Below are 21,618 nucleotides of genomic sequence, written 5' to 3'. Positions count from 1 at the left end.
GGAGCCTCGGCCGCCGCCCTCAGCGCAAGTGGGAGGTGTTCCCGGGCCGCAACCGCTTCTACTGCGGCGGCCGCCTCATGCTGGCCGGCCACGGCGGCGTCTTCGCGCTCACGCTGCTGCTCATCCTCACCACCACCGTCCTCTTCTTCGTCTTCGAGTGAGTTCGGCAGCGCCCCGCGCCCCGCCCCTCTCAGGCGCCCCAATCTCTCGGGTCCCCACCACCCCCGGCTGGTCACCCCCATCCTACCCTCCCTCGCCCTCCCGCTTTTGCCAGGCACCGCATCTTCCCCGGTCCTGTGTCGCGCACTCAGTCCTCCCAGGGCGTTCCACACTTCCCAGCCCTGCCAAGCACCCTCCTCGCCCCTGCTCCTCTCAGCATCTGCCCTTCGGCCTCTCGTTGTCTCCTCTACTGCTCCCAGCACCCCCCACCCTCTCCTGCCCTTCTCTGTCACCCTGGCTTTGCCTACCCCTGCCAGGAACCCTGTCCTCCCATGGCACTCCACAACCCACTATCCTCTCTTCCCTCTCAGAATCTGCCCCACCAGGCCTTCTGGCTCTTCTTCCTCACCTGTCCCTCACACCGTTTCTTGCCCATCCCCCAACTTTCTTTTATCTCTTTTCTTTATATTCATTCCAGGCAGCTTCTAAATTTCTGTCTTGTCCTTTGACTGTATACACCCCCACCGTAAATTTCCTAGCCATCTTCCCTTCCTTCCAGGGTCCCCTCTGTCACCTCTACTCTCAGATTCTCCCTCCTTTCCCTCAGTCATTCTCACCTAAGGCATCTTTGCTCAAGTATCTCTGGGCATCTCAGGCCTCCCCTTGCCTCCACATCACTTTCCTTCGTTTCTCCAGAGCTTTCTGTCCTTCCCTCAGTCCCCATGATCCCCCCAGGTATATCCCAGGCCCCAGCCCCCACCTTCTGGCCTCCTGGCTTTCTCTCACTTCTCAAAATTCTGGAGCATCCTCTGGCCTGTCCACATCAGGAACAACTGCAGTGTGTTGTTATTTTTCAAGAAAGAGTCCAGAGTGCTTTCATGTGACAGGTCATATTTGTTCCCACAGGTTTCTGACCTCTTCATCTCCCCATTGAGCCAGGATTGGCCCATCTGGGGTGGCAGGGACATTATCTCCGTTTTATGGATGGAGGGGTGGATTTATTACTTTACCAGGGTCACGTATTTGTATCAGAAGTTTTCCACCCCACCTTGTCTCTGGCTTTAGCCACCTGCTACATGATTCCTTATACACACACGCACGTACACATGAGCACACCCCGCCCCTGTGCTGCATGAACCCCATCTTCCCCTCCCTAGTTCTCTCCATCCTTTGCGGTTATCTTCCTTAATTATAGAACATGGTCAAGAGTTCTATCTTGGGAGCAAACAGACCTCGTTCAAATCCTAGCTTCACCACTCACTAACAGTGAGTCCCTTCACCTCTCATAGTCTCAGTCTCCTCACCTGTAGAATGGGGTTTACCCACCTCCAAAGGTTACCCACCTCCTAAGGTTGTCATGAGGGTAAGCATGAGGTAATGCATGTAAAACTCTCAGCCCAGTAACAAGCACTTACTGCTGGCTGCTGTTATTACTGTTTGTCTTTACCAAAAGAACATGTCCCAAGGGCATGTAGCCGAGGTAAGGCTGCCACAAATACACCAGCCCCCAGGTGCTCTCTGCTAGATGGTGTATCCTCAACCTTGGGTTTCCCCTTGAAGCATGGTGAGGACTTACTATGAATCAGCTTCTCCCTTTTGCTCTTTCAGCAAGCATTGCCCTTCCTTTCTGAGTCAGGGTGGATGAAGAGTTCAGGGATGATTTGACAAGCTGAAGCTCTGGGGAGCTCCCAGCCCCCAGCAGAGTCCATGGGCTGAGTTTCAGATCCACCTCACCTGGCTGCCAGCGTGGGGCTTTAGAAGTGCCCTGTCCAGTATCCCCATTTCTGAGTGAGGAGGTGCGAGGGCTGCGGCCGAGGCCAAAGGAAGTGGTACTTGTTGTGGTTGGGCCCCCGTGATCCTGTAGCATGGGATTCCTTCAGTTCAAGAGCAGGACCTTCAGGGCTGAGCGGGTATCTTCACTGGTGACTGATTTGTTTCCGGAGAGGGAGGAAGCAAGACTTCTGCGTTCCGGGAGGGCTGTGAATCATCTTGCCTTTTGTCTCCACTCCTCACTTGGGGTGGTGGATTTGGTAGGAGGGTTTGGGTTTTGGCCAAGAGTGCTCACCGGAGTCTGGGTCTGGGACTGGGACTGGGGTGAAACCTCAGCAGAATCTGGTGTGGCAGGAATGCTGTTGGTGAGGACAGGGAGGCTGGGCAGACACTCAAACTCCCCCATTACTCTGGAAGAAGGTGAAGGTGGCCATTCTTGCCATGAACAGTTTTGCTTCATTGTTCAATGGATTATCATGCAGGGCTCCCAGCTTCTGCCTTTCTTCCCAGCCCCAAGCAGCAGCCAGAGTGTCCCTTTAAGTCAGAGCCAAATCCTCATTGGCTTCCCATCTCTCCCACTCCCCGCAGTAAGAGCCAAAGCCCTGATGATGGACTTCCCTCCCCCCACTTCATCCCCATCTCCCGCTCACCCCTGCCCATTCCCTTCCAGCCACGTTGGCTTCCTTATACACTCCTACCTCAGTGTCTTTGCACTGCTTGGAATACTGTAAAAATGCCTTCTCATCCTTGCCCCTGGGCTGGTGTGCACTTTTAGTCTTGTTTTGTTTTATGGGCCCTTCTAGTGTTTGGCTGAAGGGTGAATCTCTGGAGTAACTTCAGTACTGAGTTAAAAAGGTTTCCGGGGGGCCATACTCCCTGGATTTCTCCAGTCTCTGTCAGACCAGTAAGTCTGGTCTTTTTTTGTGAGTTAGAATTTTGTACTACATTTTTCTCCAGCTCTGTCCTGGACCCTCTATTGTGTTCCCTGTCAGAGCAGTCGGTGGTGGTAGCCAGGCACCATCTAGTTGTGCTGGACTCAGTCTGGTGGAGGCTGTGGTAGTTGTGGTCCGTTAGTCCTTTGGACTAATCTTTCCCTTGTGTCTTTGGTTTTCCTCATTCTCCCTTGCCCTAGATGGGGTGGGACCAGTGGAATATCTTAAATGGCCCCTCCCAAGCTTTTAAGACCTCAGATACTACTCATCAAAGTAGGATATAGAACATTTTCTTTATAAACGGTTATACCAATTGAGCTAGAAGTCCCCAGAGACCATGGTTCCACACCTTAACTATCTTCGGGTTCATATGCATATGGTCTTGGGCCTCTTGCTGGGTAGAACCAGTAGACCCTGGCTGCCTATCATTCTGCTTATCTGGCCTGGCTTTTGCCCCAGGCCACTCTGGGTGGGGCTTTTCTCAGCTCAGTTGCAGCATAATCTTTCCTTCAGCCATTACAGGCAACAACAGCCAAAGCAACCATCGAAGAAGAATCGAAAGTTTCACTTCCCAAGCCCCTTCGTTCTTTCTCTTACGAAGTCCCATGCTTTCATGAGTCTGGAGCCATTGCAAAGAATCCTTCTCCTGACCCCGACTGTAAAAATGGCATGGGGGCAGTGTCTGACCTCTTCTAACGTTACAAGGGGGAAGGAGAATCAAGATCAACAGCCCAAGGCTGATTCTTATGAGGTAGAGATCAGACATGCCTTCCGTCTCTGCCATCTTTACCAACTCTGACACCAACTGTCCCTCCCTGCTCTACTTCTCGGCTGGGTTCGATAATTCATTGCAGTGGCCACACAGAATGCACAGACAATACTCACGATTATGAGGTTTATTAGGGAAGTAACAGGTTACAATTCAGGCTCAGGAACACTGAAAGATACAATTCTTCCATCAGGACTGCCTCTTCCCAGCTGTGCTGGCAGGCACGCACGCTAGGCCTCTGCCCAAAGTCATTCAGCTTTCTCCTGGGCCAGGAAGCCCACCACGCCATCTCTTGCTGCTGGGTCTTGGCTGCCAAATCTCTTGCCACTGCTTCTCACCATTTTCAAGGTTACAGCTCTCTCTCTCTCTCTCTGTGTCTCTTGGTTCTGTTACCGGAACAGGGTCCATGCCCTGGAACGGTTGAGCCAATGAAACATACTCCAAGTCAGAAGAGTGAGGAAGTTTTATTTTAGGAGGTGTATACCACCGGGGATCCAATAGCAACGCAAGCTGTCTCTATTCTTTTAGGTAGTAAGCGCCTTTAACCTTGGAGATGAAGAAACCTGGGTATTTTACTTCTGTGAGGTTAGCTTGTAACTTTCTTAAAGAGACTCTTATCCAGCTTCGGCCCAAAAATTTAAGGCAGTCACAGTGTTTGTGACAGAGACTTCCTCAGACTCGCTTCCTATCAGGAGGTTGTCCACGTATTGAAAGGCCATTCCTTGGCTGAGGGAAGTTAACTGCTGTAGATCTCGGGCCAGCACTGTTGCAAAAATAGTGGGGGAGCTCTTAAACCCTTGGGGTAGCACAGTCCAACAGAGCTGTTTATTTCTTTTGTCACCTTCCCATTCGGAAGCAAAGATCAGCTGTCTCTTAGTAGCCAGTGGGATATAAAAAAGTGTCTTGTAAATCCAAAACAGTAAAATGAGTACAGGAGGGTGGGAGAGCCTATTGTAGGGTGCGTGGATTCGGGACTGCCACATGTAGGGTCTTCACAACTTTATTAACAGCCCACAAAATGGTACTCACCGGTCGACATCTTCTTTACTGGCAGAACAGGGGTGTTGAATGGGGATCAGCACTCGCAACAGTCCCCACTCCAGGTGTCAAGTGATTGGTTCCTGCAGTCCCAGACGAGCCTCAACTCTCAGTGGATATTGTTTAATCCGAGAAGGCATGGCATTAGGTAACGGCCCCACAACCACAGGGAGGACAGTCTGAGCTCATCGTGGCTGACCACTGGCCCAAACCCACGGGGCCACAGCATCAACCACCCTTTGAACCATGGGTGAGACAGATGCAGGGGATAGCAACGGTTGGGTGAGGGCTAAGAGAACTGCTTCCACTTTCCAGGTGTTCGCTGGTGGTACTGTTAGAGACAGGCCTTTTTTATTAAAAGAGATTTCGGCATGCATTTTACTTAGGAAATCCCACCCCAGAAAGGGGGACCAGGCATTTGGATATGTATAGAAACTGGTGGCATAGTTTGATTTCCCCTATTTCACAGTCCATTGGCTGCAAAAGGATAGAGTCACCTTTTTTTCCAGTCACCCCAACTACTTGAGTACTGCTGGTCGAGGCAGTCCCTTTAGGGGTACTGAGAAGGCTGCTCCGGTATCAACCAAAAAGTCTACTGGCTGTTCTCCCACCATAACTTTTACCAGGGGATCGATAGGAGGTAAATCAAAAGTTGTCTCCCCCGTCTCCGTCATTCAGAGTCCTCCTCCTGCTCTTTCATAATTCCTTGAAAAAACATCCCCTGTTTCAATCTTGCCTGGCCCTTTTCCATCCTTTCTTTTGGGGCACTCATTTTTCCAGTGTCCCTCCTCTCTGCAAAATGCACATTGGTTTTTCTTTAGTCAGAGCCTGCCATTACCTTGGTCTTGTCACCTTCCTCCAGATGATCCTAGAGCAGTGGCCAGTAGATTGGCCTGTTTCTTCATGTCCTGGTCTTTTTCTTTTTTCCTTAGCCTCTTTTACTTGATCTCTGTTGGCAAAGGCCTTAAATGCATTCAGTCATGGCATGTGGGTCTGATCAATACTCCAGAAAGTTTCGCTTCCAACTGTACAAATCGGATGCCGGGAACAGATTATGGACCCACATCATCTGAGGTGGGCCTTTCTGCAGTGGAGACTGGCACCTCCCGGAGTGAGTAAAGCCTTCCCAGGGGAACTGGGCCAAATTGTACCCCACTCCTAGTATGGGGTAGGGAGACTGTATCTGTCCCACCTCCTCTGCCCCTCCTTTAACGCCTTCCCGTCCTCCTCTTCTGATAACCACTGGGGAGGGGTCACGAACAGTTGTCGAGGGGGTTTTTCGAGGTGGAAGAATGAGAAGAACATCCTCTGGTTTTTCATTTCCTACCCTGTCATCATCATTTACCTGCACAAGAGGGGCTAAAACAGAGGCTTTATCCTTTTTTCATGCCATAAAGTCACAAAACATTCTACATACAGCTTTTCATCTCACATGTTAGTTCGAGTACAAAACAGATCAAGCTTCATAATGGTACCAAAATCTCTAAAACCATTTTAAAGATCTCTTAACCCCATCTGGGAGCTGGTATTGAGGCCACACCTGATCACATGAACCTTTAAGACATCTCTTAGTTAAGGGATCCCTTCCTAAATAAGTCCAGTTCCTAGTAGACTCTTGGCTGGAACCTACTTCCCTGGGTACCCACTTGCAACAGGGAACGTCACCAGTCTCTTGTCCAACCTCACGGGACCTAGTCACCTGTTCTTGGAAGGAATCTATGAGAACCAATACCCCTGTGGCTTTTACAGAGGATTTACCACCCAATGCCCAGTTGCCTACCATGGCCAGCAGAACCTTTCTCCCTCTGTCCAGAGCTCACTGCCGTGGAGTCCTCCCCCATCGCCAGACCTCTGGGCCACCACAGGTTGAGAGACCTCCACAACTTGAGGAGAGGTGCACCTTCTCTCTTCCCGGGTCCTTTCCAGGGGCTCAGTCCTTAGGGAGATGGAACCAGGGCCTCAGTAATTCAGGCCTTGTGTTGGGCGCCAAAAGTTTGTTACCTGAATAGGGTCCGTGCACTGGAGCAGTCGAGCCAATGAAACATACTCCAGGTCAGAAAGAGTGAGAAAGTTTTATTTTAGGAGGTATACACCACCAGGGATCCAACAGCAACACAAGCTGTCTATATGGAGTCCCAAAAGACATTTTTACATTAGAGCTTATATATGATTTTTGCAAAGGTTAAAAGTGTTGTCATTCATTACAAGGTAATTACAGGAGACTCTTTATCATACTAAAGAGATACATGCCAGCCATTTGCTTATCAGGCTAAAGATATACATATCTGAAATCTGGGCTCTGATCTTCCTGTGGGGGGTCCTAAGCCACAGTGGCCAGACGGAGCAAAACAAAGTCATTAACAAAGGTTTGTGAAAAGGAGAAGGCAAAGAAAAAAAACTTACATAGGTTCATCATGGTGTTAGCTTTGTCAAGCTCTCAGTCCCTCATTTTGAAAAGGAGAATACATGCTGGGGAGTATTAGGGTCACAGTTCCAGGAGCTTCTCGGTGATCCCGGATCCAAAGGTTACACTCTGTGCCCCTGGCTGTTCTTCCTTGGTGATGGGATTCTCTTTCTAACCTCTAGGATGGCTCATTTCAAGCCCAGTGGGATGGCAAAACCGACCAATCCCTTTGGTGAGCTACAATTACCATACCTGCACAAGACCATGGCTAGAAAGGCCACACAAAAGTGATCCATCACACCGCAAGTACCCTACCCTAGGTTTGTTGTTGTTAGGAGTCATCAAGTTGATTCCAACTCGTAGCAGCCCTACATACAACCGAACAAAACACTGCCTGGTCCTGTGCCATCCTCAGAATCGTTGCTATGTTTGAGTTCATTGTTGCAGCACTGTGTCAGTCCATCTCATTGAGGGTCTTCCTCTTTTTCACTGACCCTCTACCAAGCATGATGTACTTCTCCAGTGAGTGGTCCCTCCTGATAACACATCCAAAGTATTGGTTCGCCATCCTTGCTTCTAATGGGCATTCTGGCTGTACTTCTTCCAAGACTGATTTATTCGTTCTTCTGGTAGTCCCTGGTTGTCTTAGTCATCTAGTGCTGCTATAACAGAAATAACCACAAGTGGGTGGCTTTAACAAACAGAAATTTATTTTCTCACAGTTTAGGAGGCTAGAAGTCAGAATTCAGGGCTCTAGCCCTAGGGGAAGCGTTCTCTTTCTGTCACCTCTGGGGGAAGGTCCTTGTCTCTTCGGCTTCTGTGTCCTGGTACCTTGGAGATTTCCATGTGGCTTGGCATCAGTCTTCCCCTATCTCTGCTTCTCTTTGCTTCTTTATTTACTCTCTTTTATGTCTCAAAAGAAATTGACTCAAGACACATCCTACACTAATCCTGCCTCATTTACATAACAAAGACAACCCGTTTCCAAATGGGATTATAACTGCAGGCATAGAGGCTAGGATTTACAGCACATATTTTAGGGAGACACAATTAAATCCGTAACAATGGTATATTCAATATTCTTCACCAACACCATAATTCAAACGCATTAATTCTTCGGTCTTCCTTATTCACTGTCCACCTTTCGCATGCGAACGCGGCAATTTAAAATTCCACGGTCTGGGTCAGGTGCACCTGAGTCCTCAAGGTGACATCTTGGCTTTTGAACACTTTACAGAGGTATTTTGGGGCAGATTTGCCCAGTATAATAATGTCATTTGTTTTCTTGACTGCTGCTTCCATGGGCGTTGATTTTGGATCCAAGTAAAATGAAATCCTTGACAACTTCAGTATTTTCTCTGTTTATCATGATGTTACTTATTGGTCCTGTTGTGAGGATTTTTGTTTTCTTTATGTTGAGGTGTAATCTGTACTGAAGGCTGTAGTCTTTGATCTTCATCAGTAAGTGCTTCAAGTTCTCTTCACTTTCAGCAAGTAAGGCTGTGTCATCTGCATGTTGCAGGTTGTTAATGAATCTTCCTCCAGTCCTCATGTTGTGTTCTTCTTCATATAGACCAGCTTCTCAGATTATTTGTTCAGTATACAGATCGAATAAGTATGGTGAAAGGATACAACCCTGACACACACTTTCCTGATTTTAAACCACGCAGTATCCCCGTGTTCTGTTTGGGTGACTGCCTCTTGGTCTATGTACAGGTTCCGCATGAGCACAATTAAGTGTTCTGGAATTTCCATTCTTTGAAGTGTTATCCATAATTTGTTATGATCCACACAGTCAAATGCCTTTCTTTGCATAGTCAATAAAACTACAGGTAAACATCTTTCTGGTATTCTCTGCTTTCAGCCAAGATCCATCTGACATCAGCAGTGATATCCCTCATTCCACATCCTCTTCTGAATCTGGCTTGAATTTCTGGCAGTTCCCAGTTGTTGTACTGCTGCAACCGGTTTTGAATGATCTTCAGCAAAATTACACTGTGTGTGATATTAATGATGTTGTTCGATAATTTCCACAATCTATTGATCACCTATCTTTGGAATGGGCACAAATATGGATCTTTCTCAGTTAGTTGGCTAGGTAGCTGTCTTCCAAATTTCTTGGCATAGATGAGGGAGTGCCTCCAGCGTTGCATCCATTTGTTGGAACATCTCAATTGATAATTCTGTCAATTCCTGGAGCCTTGTTTTTCGCCAATGCCTTCAGTGCAGCTTGGACTTTTTCCTTCAATACCATTGGTTCTTGATTATATGCTACCTCCTGAAATGGTTGAACACCAACCAATTCTTTTTGGTACAGTGACTCTGTATTCCTTCCATCTTCTTTTGATGCTTTCTGCATCGTTCAACATTTTGTCCATAGAATCCTTCAGTATTGTAACTCGAAGCTTGAATCTTTTCTTCAGTTCTTTCAGCTTGAGAAATGCTGAGTATGTTCTTCCCTTTTGGTTTTCTAACTCCAGGTCTTTGCATGTTTCATTATACTACTTTACTCTGTCTTCTTGATCTGCCCTTTGAAATCTTCTGTTCAGCTCTTTTACTTCATTTATTCCATTCGCTTTAGCTACTCTGCGTTCAAGAGTAAGTTTCAGAGTCTCTTCTGACATCCATTTTGGTCTTTTCTTTCTTTCCTGTCTTTTTAATGGCCTTTTGCTTTCTTCATGTTTGATACTCTGATGTCATCCCACAGCTCGTCTGGCATGACTCAAAATGAGAAGAAACAGCTGAAACATCTATTAGTAACCAGAGCATGGAATATATGAAGTATGAATCAAGGAAAATTAGAAGTTGTCAAAAATGAAACGGAACACTTAAAGATCGATATCCTAGGCATTAGTGAACTGAAATGGATTGGTATTGGCCTTTTTGAATTGGACAATCATATTTACTATGCCGGGAATGACAAATTGAAGAGGAACGGTGTTGAAAAAGAGCATTTCAAGATCTACCCTGAAGTATAACACTGTCAGTGACAGGATAATATCCATATACTTACAAGGAAAACAAGTTAATATGACTATTGTTCAAATTTATGCACCCACCACTAATGCCAAAGATGGAGAAATTAAAGGTTTTTACCAACTTCTGCAGTCTAAAGTTGATCAAACATGCAGTCAAGATGCGTTGATAATTACTAGTGATTGGAATGTGAAAGTTGGAAACAAAGAAGAAGGATCAGTAGTTGGAAAATATGACCTTGGTGATAAAAACTCCAGAGATTGCATGATAGAATTTTGCAAGGCCAAAGACTTATTCATTGGAAATACCTTTTTTTTCAACAATATAAATGGTGACTGTATACGTGGACCTCATCTGATGGAATACACAGGAGTCAAGTCAACTACATCTGTGGAAAGAGATGATGGAGAAGCTCAATATCATCAGTCAGAACAAGGCCAGGGGCCAGCTGTGGAACAGACCATCAGTTGCTCATATGCAAGTTCAAGTTGAAGCTGAAGAAAAGTAAAACAAGTCTGCAAGAGCCAAAGTACAACCTTGAGTATATCTACCCTCAATTGAGAGACCATCTCAAGAGTAGATTTGGTGCTTTCCCTAGGTAGCCGTATAAAATAGCAAACTGTCTTCCTCTCTCCTACCCCCTCTACCCTGATTTATTATTTTCCGAAGTGCTTGCCACCATCTGACATCCTGTATATATACTTGTTTGTTTCTTGCCTGTCTTTCTTGATGAGAGCAGGTCATTGTTTTGTTCACTGCTATATCCTCAGTGCCTAGTATGTAGTAGGTGTTCAATACAGTAAATATTTGTGAATGAATGGACAGAGCATATGCTGGGAGCCCAAAGACCCTAGTTCTGTATTTGGCTGTCTGGGTCCTCTTGGAGCTGGCTGTGGCCCTCGGAGTCCTCCTCCGTGTAATCAGGCATAGGACTTGCTGGTTCCTGAGGTCCCTACTAGTCTCAGGTGTCAAGTCTCCTCTGTCCTTCAAGAAGTCTGGTTGTACAGGAACCGGTTGAGCTGCTGTGTGGTGACACTGGCTGGTTCTGTTTGAGGGTCGGGCCCCAGGACCACTGCGATGTGTTGAGCAGAGCATGGCCTGCTTGGGGCCCTTTCCTCGACCATCTCTGCTCCTCAGGGAATGTGTCACTGGATGCCAGAGCCTCGGGTGATGGAGGCTTTAGAAACAGTGCCTAGGTACCCACAGGGCCCTCCACTGGGTGTGGCTGGTTTGCACCCTGCTACTGTGTCAGTCTTTAGGCCCAGCCACTGACACCTTAGGCTCTTGGACCCATGGCTGGCTGTGGCCTCCCAGCAGCTGTCATCTCCCAGCTAGCAACCCTTCCCCCCATCAGGTGCCGCTCCGGCTCTGGGAAGGAAGGCAGCATAGGATGGAGGTTAACAGTATGGCCCAGAAGTCAGACCTGGCATGAATCCCCACTTTAGCACTCCTGAGCTGCATGACCTCTAGCAGGTTACTTCAGCTCTCTGAGCTTCAGTTTCCTCATCTGTAAATTGGGGAGCTTACCTCGGAGGGTTGTGGTGAGGATTTGATGAAAAAGTACATGGAAAGTGTTTAACATAGTACCTGGCACATAGTAACTATTTCGTACTTCAGATACTATTAATAATGATAGTATTAATTAGGGAGATATCTGGCACATAGTAAACCTTCAAAAGATGGTAGCTATTTTTCTGTCCTCTGTCACCCAGGAAAAACTGTATTCATTCATTCAATAATTACTTATTGGGCATCTTCTTGATGCCAGGTGCTGTACAGTGTGCTGGGAATAGAATAGTGAACAAGACTGATAGTCTTTACCCTCAGAGGAGCTTATGTTCTAGTAGGGGAGACACAGCCAGCACATAAGTGGGTAAGTAAGTAATTGAAATTTATAACAAATGCTGTGCAGGAAAGAAAAAGCACTGTGGTAGAACATTGCGGAGAGGGCTGCTTTATAGAGTTGTCAGGGAAGATCTTTCTGAGGAGGGAAGAGCATTCCAGAGGAAGGAACTGCAAGTGCAAAGGCCCTGAGGTGTGAAAGAGCTAGACTTGTTCCAGGAGCTCTCACGAGGCCAGTGTGGTGGGAGCAGCAGGGCAAGGGGAGAGTTGTGTGGAATGAGGCTGGAGGAGCCTTTGGTAGGTTCCAGGTCATGCCTAGTATGCAAGGCCATGGTGGAGAGTTTGGATTTTATTCAGAATATAATGAGAAGCATTGACAGGTATTAAGCAGGGAAATGCCATGATCAGAGACACTTCCAACAGGCAGCTCTGGCTTCTGGTTGGACAGTGAAGTGGCAGTTACACCTGATAGTTTTGCTCCATCACAAAAGCCATGCCCCTACCAGTGTCCAAGACTTCTAGAACGTTCTGGCCCTAGGATGAAGAAGAAGGAGTATGGAGCCCTGCAGTAGGCAGCCTGTCCGGTAGAAGAGGAGGCATGACCATCCAGCAGACACAGGCTATTCCCCAAGCAAACGAGGGCGAGAGAGAACTGCCTTGGGGACATCAGTCCTTGGGTGACAATGGCAGTGGCTGAATCATGCTGTTTCTCCCTCCTCCCTTCACCTGGATGACCCCTACTCATTCTTCAGATTTCAGCTTAGGCATTATCTTAAGCGAGCCTTTCCTGGCTGTCCCACTGCCTCCCACTCCCCAGTTACAGCATAATTGGTTGGTCCACAGTATGCTTCCCTCTCTCCCAGTTACAGCAGGCATCACCTTGTATGGCAATTCCTGTTTACTTGTCTATTTTTTTTCCACTAGACCATAAGCCACTCTGGGGAGGGACTCTTATTTGCTGTCATTATTCCCATTGCTGTTGCCGAGCATATAAAGAAACTTCTGTAGAAATATTTGTGGAGTGAATGAATGAATGAACATTGTCAAGGATGGTTCACCTCAAGTGCCAGTCCAGTTAATCGGTAGTGGCTGCCTGATGCTGTGTGTTTAGAAGGATTCTGAAGTGGCAGCTAAGTGTAGGGGTTAAGAGTACTGAGGTCTACTAGTCACATCTGTTAAGAGCTCGGGGGAAGGTGCAAGGATCAATTAGTGATGTCTGTTCCCTGCACTTGCAGGGGGAATGGCAGCACTCACCAAGCGACTGAAGCTCAGCCTCAGGGAAAGACTCTAGTCAAGAATGTGGTGATGTTTGCTGGGAGGAGGACACTGGTCTAGTCCTGTAGCCCTGTGCCCAGTGAGTCCTTGGAGTGTCTGCTAACCTGTCTCTCCCTCTCTCATTCTAGCTGTCCCTTCCTGGCCAGCAGGCTGACCCTCGCCATCCCCATCATTGCCGCCATCCTCCTCTTCTTCGTCATGAGCTGCCTGCTGCAGACGAGTTTCACTGACCCTGGGATCCTGCCCCGGGCCACTGTCTGTGAGGCAGCCGCCCTGGAGAAACAGATCGGTAAGGCTCCTTACTTGCACGCTGCACAGCTCCACATTCCCTTATTGGGAGGAGGCCTGATTTTCTCTTCCCAACTGTGCTAGAAACTAAGGACACAGCAGAGAGTAAGCCAGACTGGAGCTGACATGGTGTGGAGGGAGACAGATGTTAAACAAGTGAGCAAATAAATAAGCAAGAGATATTAGCAAGCAAAGATCATGATGGCAGCAACCATGTGCTGAGTGCTTACGGGGGGTCAGGTACTATTTTACATGCATGTTCTCATTTGTTCTTGTTAGGTGCCATCAAGTTGATTTCAACTCATATCAACCATGTATGACAGAGTAGAACTGCCCCATAGGGTTTCCTTGGCTGTAGTCTTTATAGGAGCAGATCACCAGGTCTTTCTCCTACGGAGCCACTGGGTGGGTTTGAATAGCCAGTCTTTTCGGTTAGCAGCCGAGCGCTTAACCATTGCGGCATCAGGGCTCTTTATAATCTCATTTAATCCCCGAGTCATCCTATGAGGTAGGTACTGTTGTTATTCTCATGTTACAGGGAGGTTAGGTAAATGGTCCAAGCTCATACAGTAAGAGGAAGAGCAGGGATGAGACCCCGGCAGTCTGACCAGAGCCCTTGCTCTTAAACACTTCACTATACACTTACCCATTCACTCATCAAACATGTACTGAGCCCCTACTATGTGCCAGCACTTTTCTCGGCCTCTAGGAGGAGATGATATCCGATAGGAGCCCCGAATGGTGCAGTGGGGCTGGTAGTATGAGGATCTGGAACAGAGTGTTCTAAGCAGAGGGAGCAGTAAAGGCAAATGCCCACAGTGGGGAACAGGCTGGTGTGTTTCAGGAATGGCAGGAAGGCCAGCGTGGTCTCCAGGTGACCTACAGTTCCTCCCAGACTATTGTGTGGATTCCCCGGGGTGGTGGGGCACTGGGGCCAGGACCTTAATCTCAGCTTGCTGCACCCCAGCTCCTTCCTCCTGAGAAGTGATGTGGGTATTTGCGCACCTTGGGGGTTTCCGGCCAGTGGTTGGCTCCTTCCCCTAACAGGGTGGCTTTCAGACAGGCTTTTAAACACCTAGCTAGCCTGAAGAGATCTAGTGGCCTATAAATGTCAGAGCCCTGCTGCCATCCATCACAGGAAATCATCTTGCTAATTCTCTGGAGCCTGGGCGGGTGGTGGAGAGAGAAGGTTCTCTCGGACCTCCGTCTGTTCTTTGTCTCTTTCCCCTGCCCAGGCCTGTCCTCCGCCACACCCTCAGTTGCTGTCTTCCTCTTGCTTACATCCAGCTTCCTTCCCCCTTTACCTCTGGGCCTTGTGGCCTCCCAGATTCTGTCCCTTGAGAATCCCACAGTCTGACCTGGGCTGGTCTGCCTGGCAGTTGGGAAGGCCCAGACGGCGGCCCTGTTTCTCCTCCCCGTCAGGTCAGGGCTAATCATGAGGCAGGATTATTGTCCAGCTCAGCCCAGGCAGAATCCTGGCTGCCTGGGATCCTCTGGTGTCCTGTGAGCTGTTTGGGTAATGACAACAGTAATCCCTGTGTTTGGGGGGAGCTTGACCGGGTCCTGAGTGCTTCCCACCTGTTATCCCTGAAAATCCTCACAACAACCTGGAGAGGGTAACCCTGTTAACCTGTTATGCTGTTAAAAAAACTGAGGCAGGTCATCCCACAGCCAGGGAGCCCAGGAGCAGACATGGAACGTTTGTGTCTTAGACTCCCAAGCCACTTGCTTTCTCCTGAGATGGTGGCAGGGGCACATTCCCAATCTATATGTGGCCATGCCCTCTTCTTCATCCTTATGCTCGGCTTTAGTGTCCCTTTCTCTGGGAGCCTCCATGACCCCAGGTTGGGCCAAGCCCTCCATCAAATGTTCCCAGAGTGCCCTGTGCTGCGTGGCGGTCGCTATGTACAGCGAGGTCAGAGCATGTCTGTGTAGCATCGGCCTTCCTTCCCGCTGCACGGGGAGGGCATGGACCGTGTGTCACATTCACCTTGTCTGCCATGTGGACGACTCAGGGACTGTTGGCCAGATGGATGAATGAATAACTGAAGAGTGGATGAGCCCCTTTGAAGACCCTCCTTGCTGTCTGGAGGTGATTTGTTGAGAAAGTTGAAACTTTTCCCAGTTAGGTATTATGGATTTGTTCATTTATGCGTTGATTCTCTGTGCTGATTTCTGACAGCAGGGGGAAGGGGCACAAAAATGACCCTGTGAACACTCCTGGTGGTTGCCAGTCCAGTTCAGGCCAAGGTGGAAAGCTGGCCGCCATAAGTGAGATTGGGCTTTGGAAGAGGATCAGAGAAATCAGGAGTATATTCCGCCTGGAGGACTTGGAGAGGCTTCATGGAGAGGTGATACTGGAGCCTTAAAGTTAAGGAGGAATTCAGGCATGAGCAGATGTGTGAAAGGAGCCCTCCAGGCAGATGGAACACAAGGAAGAGAGGACAGAAGTGGGAAGGAGGAGAGACAGGCATGGATCATTGAGCAGGCTGTTTGGCTGGAACACAAGGTATACTTCAGAGAATTAGGGAAATTGTGGTTGGGAAGATGAAGTGGAGTCAGACTTGTAGGGTTCTGAATGCTAGGGCCTATGACTTTCCTTTTAGAATAATTGCCACTCCTAAAAAATGGCATCTTTGGGGGCTTTGGATTCTCAAGCTTAAGCACCAAATTTTGGAGTGTGGCCAGAAGGCTTCTAACCAGGGTAAAATGTATTTTCTTGGAAGGGACTGAGGTCTCTGAACCTTTTTGAGAAGGTTGGGGGCCGGCTCTGAGGTGGGTGGTGGTGGTCATATGAACGTGGCACTGACCACCTGGGCCTGGGCCCGTGCAGACAGTGTGGGCTTCTCACTTCCACCCCAGAGACCAGCAACTCCAGCCCAACAGGGTTCTGGCCCAGGGCTCCCACCCTGCAAGGACTGTCTGAGGTAGGGTGACTAACTGGACCCAGTTTGCCCGGGACTATCCCAGTTTTAGCACTGAAAGTCCCGCTTCCTGGGAAATCCCTCAGTTGGAGGCAAACTGGTGTGGTTAGTCACCTTGTCTGTGATCCTGACCTGTCAGCTGGTGGGCTGTGCCGTTGGAGTACCCTGTAGGTCACACAGAGTCCAGGCACTCTGGACAGTTGGAAAAGAAGTAGGAGATGAGAACATTGCCCCCCAGAAGCTTCCAGTCTGATGGGAGACGATAGAGACGTTCGAATCCAAGTGACAGATGCTCATCGAGATGCAGTCAGCTACAGTTTGCAGGACAGACACAAAAGTTTCCTCTCCCCTCTGCTTCCACACAACAGGTCACAAACCCCCATCCTGTCGGCTTCCAGGATGTCCCCCCTAGATCCACATCCTCCTGAAGCCCACTGCCTATGGAAGACCTGCCTCATTTTCTACCTGGATCTGCTCAGGGCTCTGTGGACTGCACCCTCCACCCTGGTCTCCCCCTTCTGTCAGAGCTGTCTCTCCAAAACTCAGATTTGGCCCTTCGTGGCACAGAGTTTGGGTGACTTTCTAGTGCCTTCAGCATCGTTTCCTGAATATCAGTCATTTAAGTGTATTTTCAAAGGAAATTTTGTGTCACCCATGTAAATGGAAAGCCAGGATCGCTTACTCTGAACAGAAGATAATCATAAAAACAAAAACATAACAATGTTGCTGAATTCTTGGTGGTTACAGTTGCCTGTGGAAAGTAGTCGCTTTGAGGCCTATGTGATTAGCAAGTGTGACATATTTAAAATGGAGACTTTCTCTTTGATTGAGTTGGAGGACTGAAGGAGAATTGAAAAGGAAATATGTGATTCAGTGTTGTTTAATGTCATGGCCAGGAAACAAATCGTCTCCCACCTTCCATATGCCCGCCCACAGCGGGTGGAGTCTTGCTCAGGCGCTCTTGCCAGCCAGACAGTAAGACCCTGGGCAGTGGGCCAGCAGCCCACCCTTTCCAACCCATCTCCTACCACTTCCCCAGCACTGTCCAGCCACACCTGACAGTCCCATCCCCTGGGCACACCATGTGCAGAAATGCCTCTGCCCCTTTGCCTTGCATGTGCTGTTCTCTCCCTGGTAAGCCTGGCGTCTCACTCTTTCTGATCCAGCTTAATTGCTGCTGCTGCTTTTGTAGCTTTCCTCAACTCTTCCTCCCTGCCACAACCCCACATAACCGGTTGCCATCAAGTTGATTCAGACTCATGGCGACCCCATGTGTGTCAGAGTAGAACTGGCTCCATCAGGTTTTCAGTGGCTGCTTTTTTGGAAATAGATTGCCAGGCCTTTCTTCTGAGGCACCTCTGGGTGGACTTGAACTGCCAATCTTTCAGTTAGCAGCTGAGTGCATTAACTATTTGTACCACCCAGGACTCCGCAACCCCACATATTCCCCATTGCGTATATACATCATAATACCATTAATTGACTAGCTTATAGGCTAGACCTTTATGTAATTATTACCCATGTTAGAAGTAAGGAAACTGAGACTCAGGTTGAGTAGCTTCCTCAAAGTCACAAAGCTAACAGGTGGCCAAGCTAGGTTTCAAAATCAGACCCAGCTGACCCCAGTGTCACCACACTGTGTTGACTCACAGTGGCTGTTACACTGATTCTGTAATTCACTTCTTGTCTGTCTCTGCCCTCAGGCTGAGCTCTTCCTGGCTCCCCAGGCCTAGCACTAAGCCTGGTGTGTGGTAGGAGCTCTGTAAACCTCTGGAATTAATAGGAGTGGTCAGGTGCAGGATTCAGTGACTCAGTGCTCACAGCCTGGGCACAGTGGCTGACCTTGAGCTGGCCCTGGAGGCTCATCACCAAGCTCTTGAGCCTGCAGGGATACCACAGTCCTGCAGCTGTTTCCTCCACAGGTGACCACAATGGAAGGGCAGAGGGGCAGAGATCACAGGCCTTCCCTCACTAAAGCCATCTCGGTAGAGCGTGGCCAGTCCCAGGGGCTTCCATGCCAACTGCTGAGCTTCAGTGACAGCCCCAGCCATCCAGTCTCTGATGGCAGAATACCTGCACGCTTGTCTCTGAAGGCTGTCCTCAGGTAAAGAGGCCCACAGCATGCCTCTAGCGTCAGGAGGAAGGCTTGGGGAAATTCATTTGCTTCTCACAGCTACTCAGTAAGGATGAGCCTCTCCCCTCCCAGCATCACCTCCCCAGGGGCTTTGGTCTCCCATCTGGGAGGCAGCAGGGGGGCCTCAACAGCCCTGGGAGTACCTATCACTTCTTAGGGAAGAGCCTGACGTAGCCGATAGAGCCCTGGAATAGATCTTAGATTCCTTTAGGGGAGGTGGCACAAATGGTTACGTGCTTGGCTACTAAGAGAAAGGTTGATAGTTCATACTACCCAGATATGCCTCAGAAGAAAAGTCTGGTGATCTACTTCCAAAAGGTCACAGCCATGAAAACCCCATGAAGCACAGTTCTACTTTACAACGTATGGGGTTGCCATGAGTAAGAACTGACTCGAGGGCAACTGGTTTTAGCATCTCTTCCTATCATTCTTTCCTTCCTTCATTTCTTCAACAAATATTCTCTTACTGTCTGTGGTGTGCCAGGGAGGCACATGCACTTGCCCCTTACTTCTCCCCTCACCTGCCACTCCCAGGCCTAGTTTAGCACCTTGCACATAGTAAGTGCTCACGTTTGAAAGAATGAACAAATGAATGCCTTGGAAGACAGGGTTCTGGTTTCAGCTTCACCTTATACTATTGGAGTGAACTTGGTTTCTCCATCTGTAAAATGTGCATTTTTATCCCCCTGCTCCGCCCAGTGGATTCATTTGTGAATCCAGTGAGACAGGGAATGTCAGTACTCTGAAAATCGTTTTGCTGTATTGAAACCTAAGAATGTGAGCCTTTTGGTCAGGAATGGCAAATAGACTTGTTCTGGGCTCTAACAAACTGCCATTGGCTGTGACTGCCAGCAAGACTGTGTTGAGGAGAATTCTGAGGGCAAATCCAGGCTGTGATTGGTCAGCACTGTCTGTTCTAAGAGTAAGGTGAGGCTGCTGCTTGTCCCCTCCACCACCTAATCAGGCTCAAGGACCCTGCAACTGGGGACTTTCATTCAGCATCTGGGTGGCACCCTTGCTTGTGTGACACCTTCCCTTTCAGCTTTCCCAGTTCTTGGCAGCCTGAGGAAGTTGGACATGCAGAGCTTCACTTCCTCTTTCTTTTTGCCTCAGTTCCAAATAGGAGGAAGCTTGTGTTAGTCATCTAGTGCTGCTGTAACAAAAATACCACAAGTGGTTGGCTTTAACAAACGGAAGTTTATTCTCCGCCAGTCTAGTAGGCTGGAAGTCCAAATTCAGGGTGTCAGCTCCAGGGGAAGCCTTTCTGTCTCTGTCAGCTCTGGAGGAAGGTTCTTGTCATCAGTCTTCCCCTGGACTAGGACCTTATCCTTGCAGGAACCTCAGGTCCAAAGGACACGCTCTGCTCCTGGCACTGCTTTCTTGGTGGTAATGAGGTCCCACTCTCTTTCTGCTCACTTCTGTCTTTTATATCTCAGAAGAGATTGGCTCAAGACACAATCCAATCTTGTAGATTGAGTCCTGCCTCATTAACATAACTGCCACCTATCCCACCTCATTAACATCATAGAGTTAGGATTTACAACATATAGGAAAATCACATCAGATGACAAAATGGTGGACAATCACACAATACTGGGAAATCATGGCCTAGCCAAATTGATACACATATTTTTGGGGGACACAATTCAATTCATGACAAAGCCTGACTGCTGGAGATCAGAGCATGTGGGTGGGAGTCCCCTTGCTGCCTTGGGGAGAGGCTTAGGCTGGTCTCTTCCCTGGTGGGTGCCTGTGGGAATCTAATGGGAACTTCCAGTAACTTCTCTCTCAGTGCTGAAGAGGGTGATTGATGGCTTGTGTTCCCAAGGTTTCTTTGTAAATAGTTTTTTGGAATATAGTGTTTCATAGAAACAACAATAGTGGCTAATATTTATTAAGCTCTTGTCAGGTGCTAGACACTTTGCTAAACCCACTCTGTGAATTGTCCCCTAATCCTCCCACTGACTCTGAGGTGAGTTCAGTTATGACTCATTTTGTTTCCGTAGCAGATGAAGGCACAGAGAGGTTAAGTGACTTGACCAATATCGCATAGTTAATGAGTTGTCAGGCCCACATTCATACCCATATCTCTGTCTCGCTCCAAAGCCTGTGCCCAAGCCCTGGGGAGATAGCAGTGGGCGGGAGGCGAGAAGCTGGGACCCCAGGGGCTGTGGGGCAGGATTAGGAGTTTGATTTGGAATTACATCAACAGCTTTGGAAAGAGCTGGGGAGTGTCACACTGGAGTGTCATGGTGGGAACTGTTTGTCAGGACTAATGTCAGCGCTCTGTGAATTGAGTGCTGGGCTCAGGGCCGTCCTCACAGCATCTCATTAAGCCCTCACCACAACCTTATGAGGTTGAAACTATCATATCCCCATTTTACAGATGAGGAGACTGAGGCTCAGAGAGGTGAAGGGACTTTCTTAAGTAGCAAGTAGGTAGCAGAACCAGGATTCGAGCAGCTGTAAATAAGCTCTTAGCAAGCGCCAGTTCCTTTACATGCACGTTTCTGATCCTTACAACCCTTTAAAGTAGTTGTTATTCATCTGCTTTTACAGATGAGACAACTGACTCAGAGAGGTTAAGTAACTTCTTCAAGGGCACCAGCTGATAAATGGAAGGGTCAGGATTTGAACCCTAGGCCTGCCTGAATCCAAAGCATGTTTTCTTTCCTCTTTGCCTGCTGCTTTCTGGTTCATAGGCCCAGGACTGCCTATTTGTTACACTGTCCCTGCTCTCAGGGGGCATACAGTCTAGTTGGAGAGACAAGGTACACACAAACACAGAAGTCCTGTCACAGCACAACACTGAGCAGTGAGTATGTGCAAAGCAGGAGAGCCCACTGCGGCTGAAGTGTCAGAGAAGCCATGGGAGGCCAGCAGGGCCGAGGCGGGTCCTGGTGAGCAGAGAGCAGGAGAGGCCAGGGCGTGGCGGCAGCAGGGGCTCGTTGGGGAAGCGTAGTGGGAGAAGCTGGGGAACGTAGGTTGGGCCCAATTGTGGGGGGCCCTAAATATCAGGACAAGAAGTTTGTCCTTTATCTTGATTTTTAGGGGAGACCAGTGAATGGTTTTGAGCTAGGAAGTGACTCGAAAGGGATGTTTAAAGG

At 48.5% G+C, this 21,618-nt stretch overlaps 1 protein-coding gene across 1 annotated transcript in view; it reads left to right on the top strand.

Annotated features, from left to right (window-relative positions):
- Nucleotides 1-2: 2 nt before the first annotated feature.
- ZDHHC18 (zinc finger DHHC-type palmitoyltransferase 18) overlaps nucleotides 3-21,618 on the top strand; it is a gene marked incomplete at its 5' end in the record, with an annotated part of 33,731 nt that continues 12,115 nt past the window's right edge. The window contains 2 exons of the mRNA XM_023732190.1: nucleotides 3-157; nucleotides 13,294-13,454. Coding sequence (XP_023587958.1) covers nucleotides 3-157; nucleotides 13,294-13,454 — 316 coding nt within the window. The remainder of the gene's footprint in view (nucleotides 158-13,293; nucleotides 13,455-21,618) is intronic.

The sequence above is a fragment of the Trichechus manatus genome, unplaced genomic scaffold (genome assembly GCF_000243295.1).
Source record: "Trichechus manatus latirostris isolate Lorelei unplaced genomic scaffold, TriManLat1.0 scaffold00048, whole genome shotgun sequence".
Lineage (NCBI taxonomy): Eukaryota > Metazoa > Chordata > Mammalia > Sirenia > Trichechidae > Trichechus > Trichechus manatus.
The sequence above is the reverse complement of the archived record's forward strand: the minus strand, read 5'-3'. Positions and strand labels throughout refer to the sequence as shown.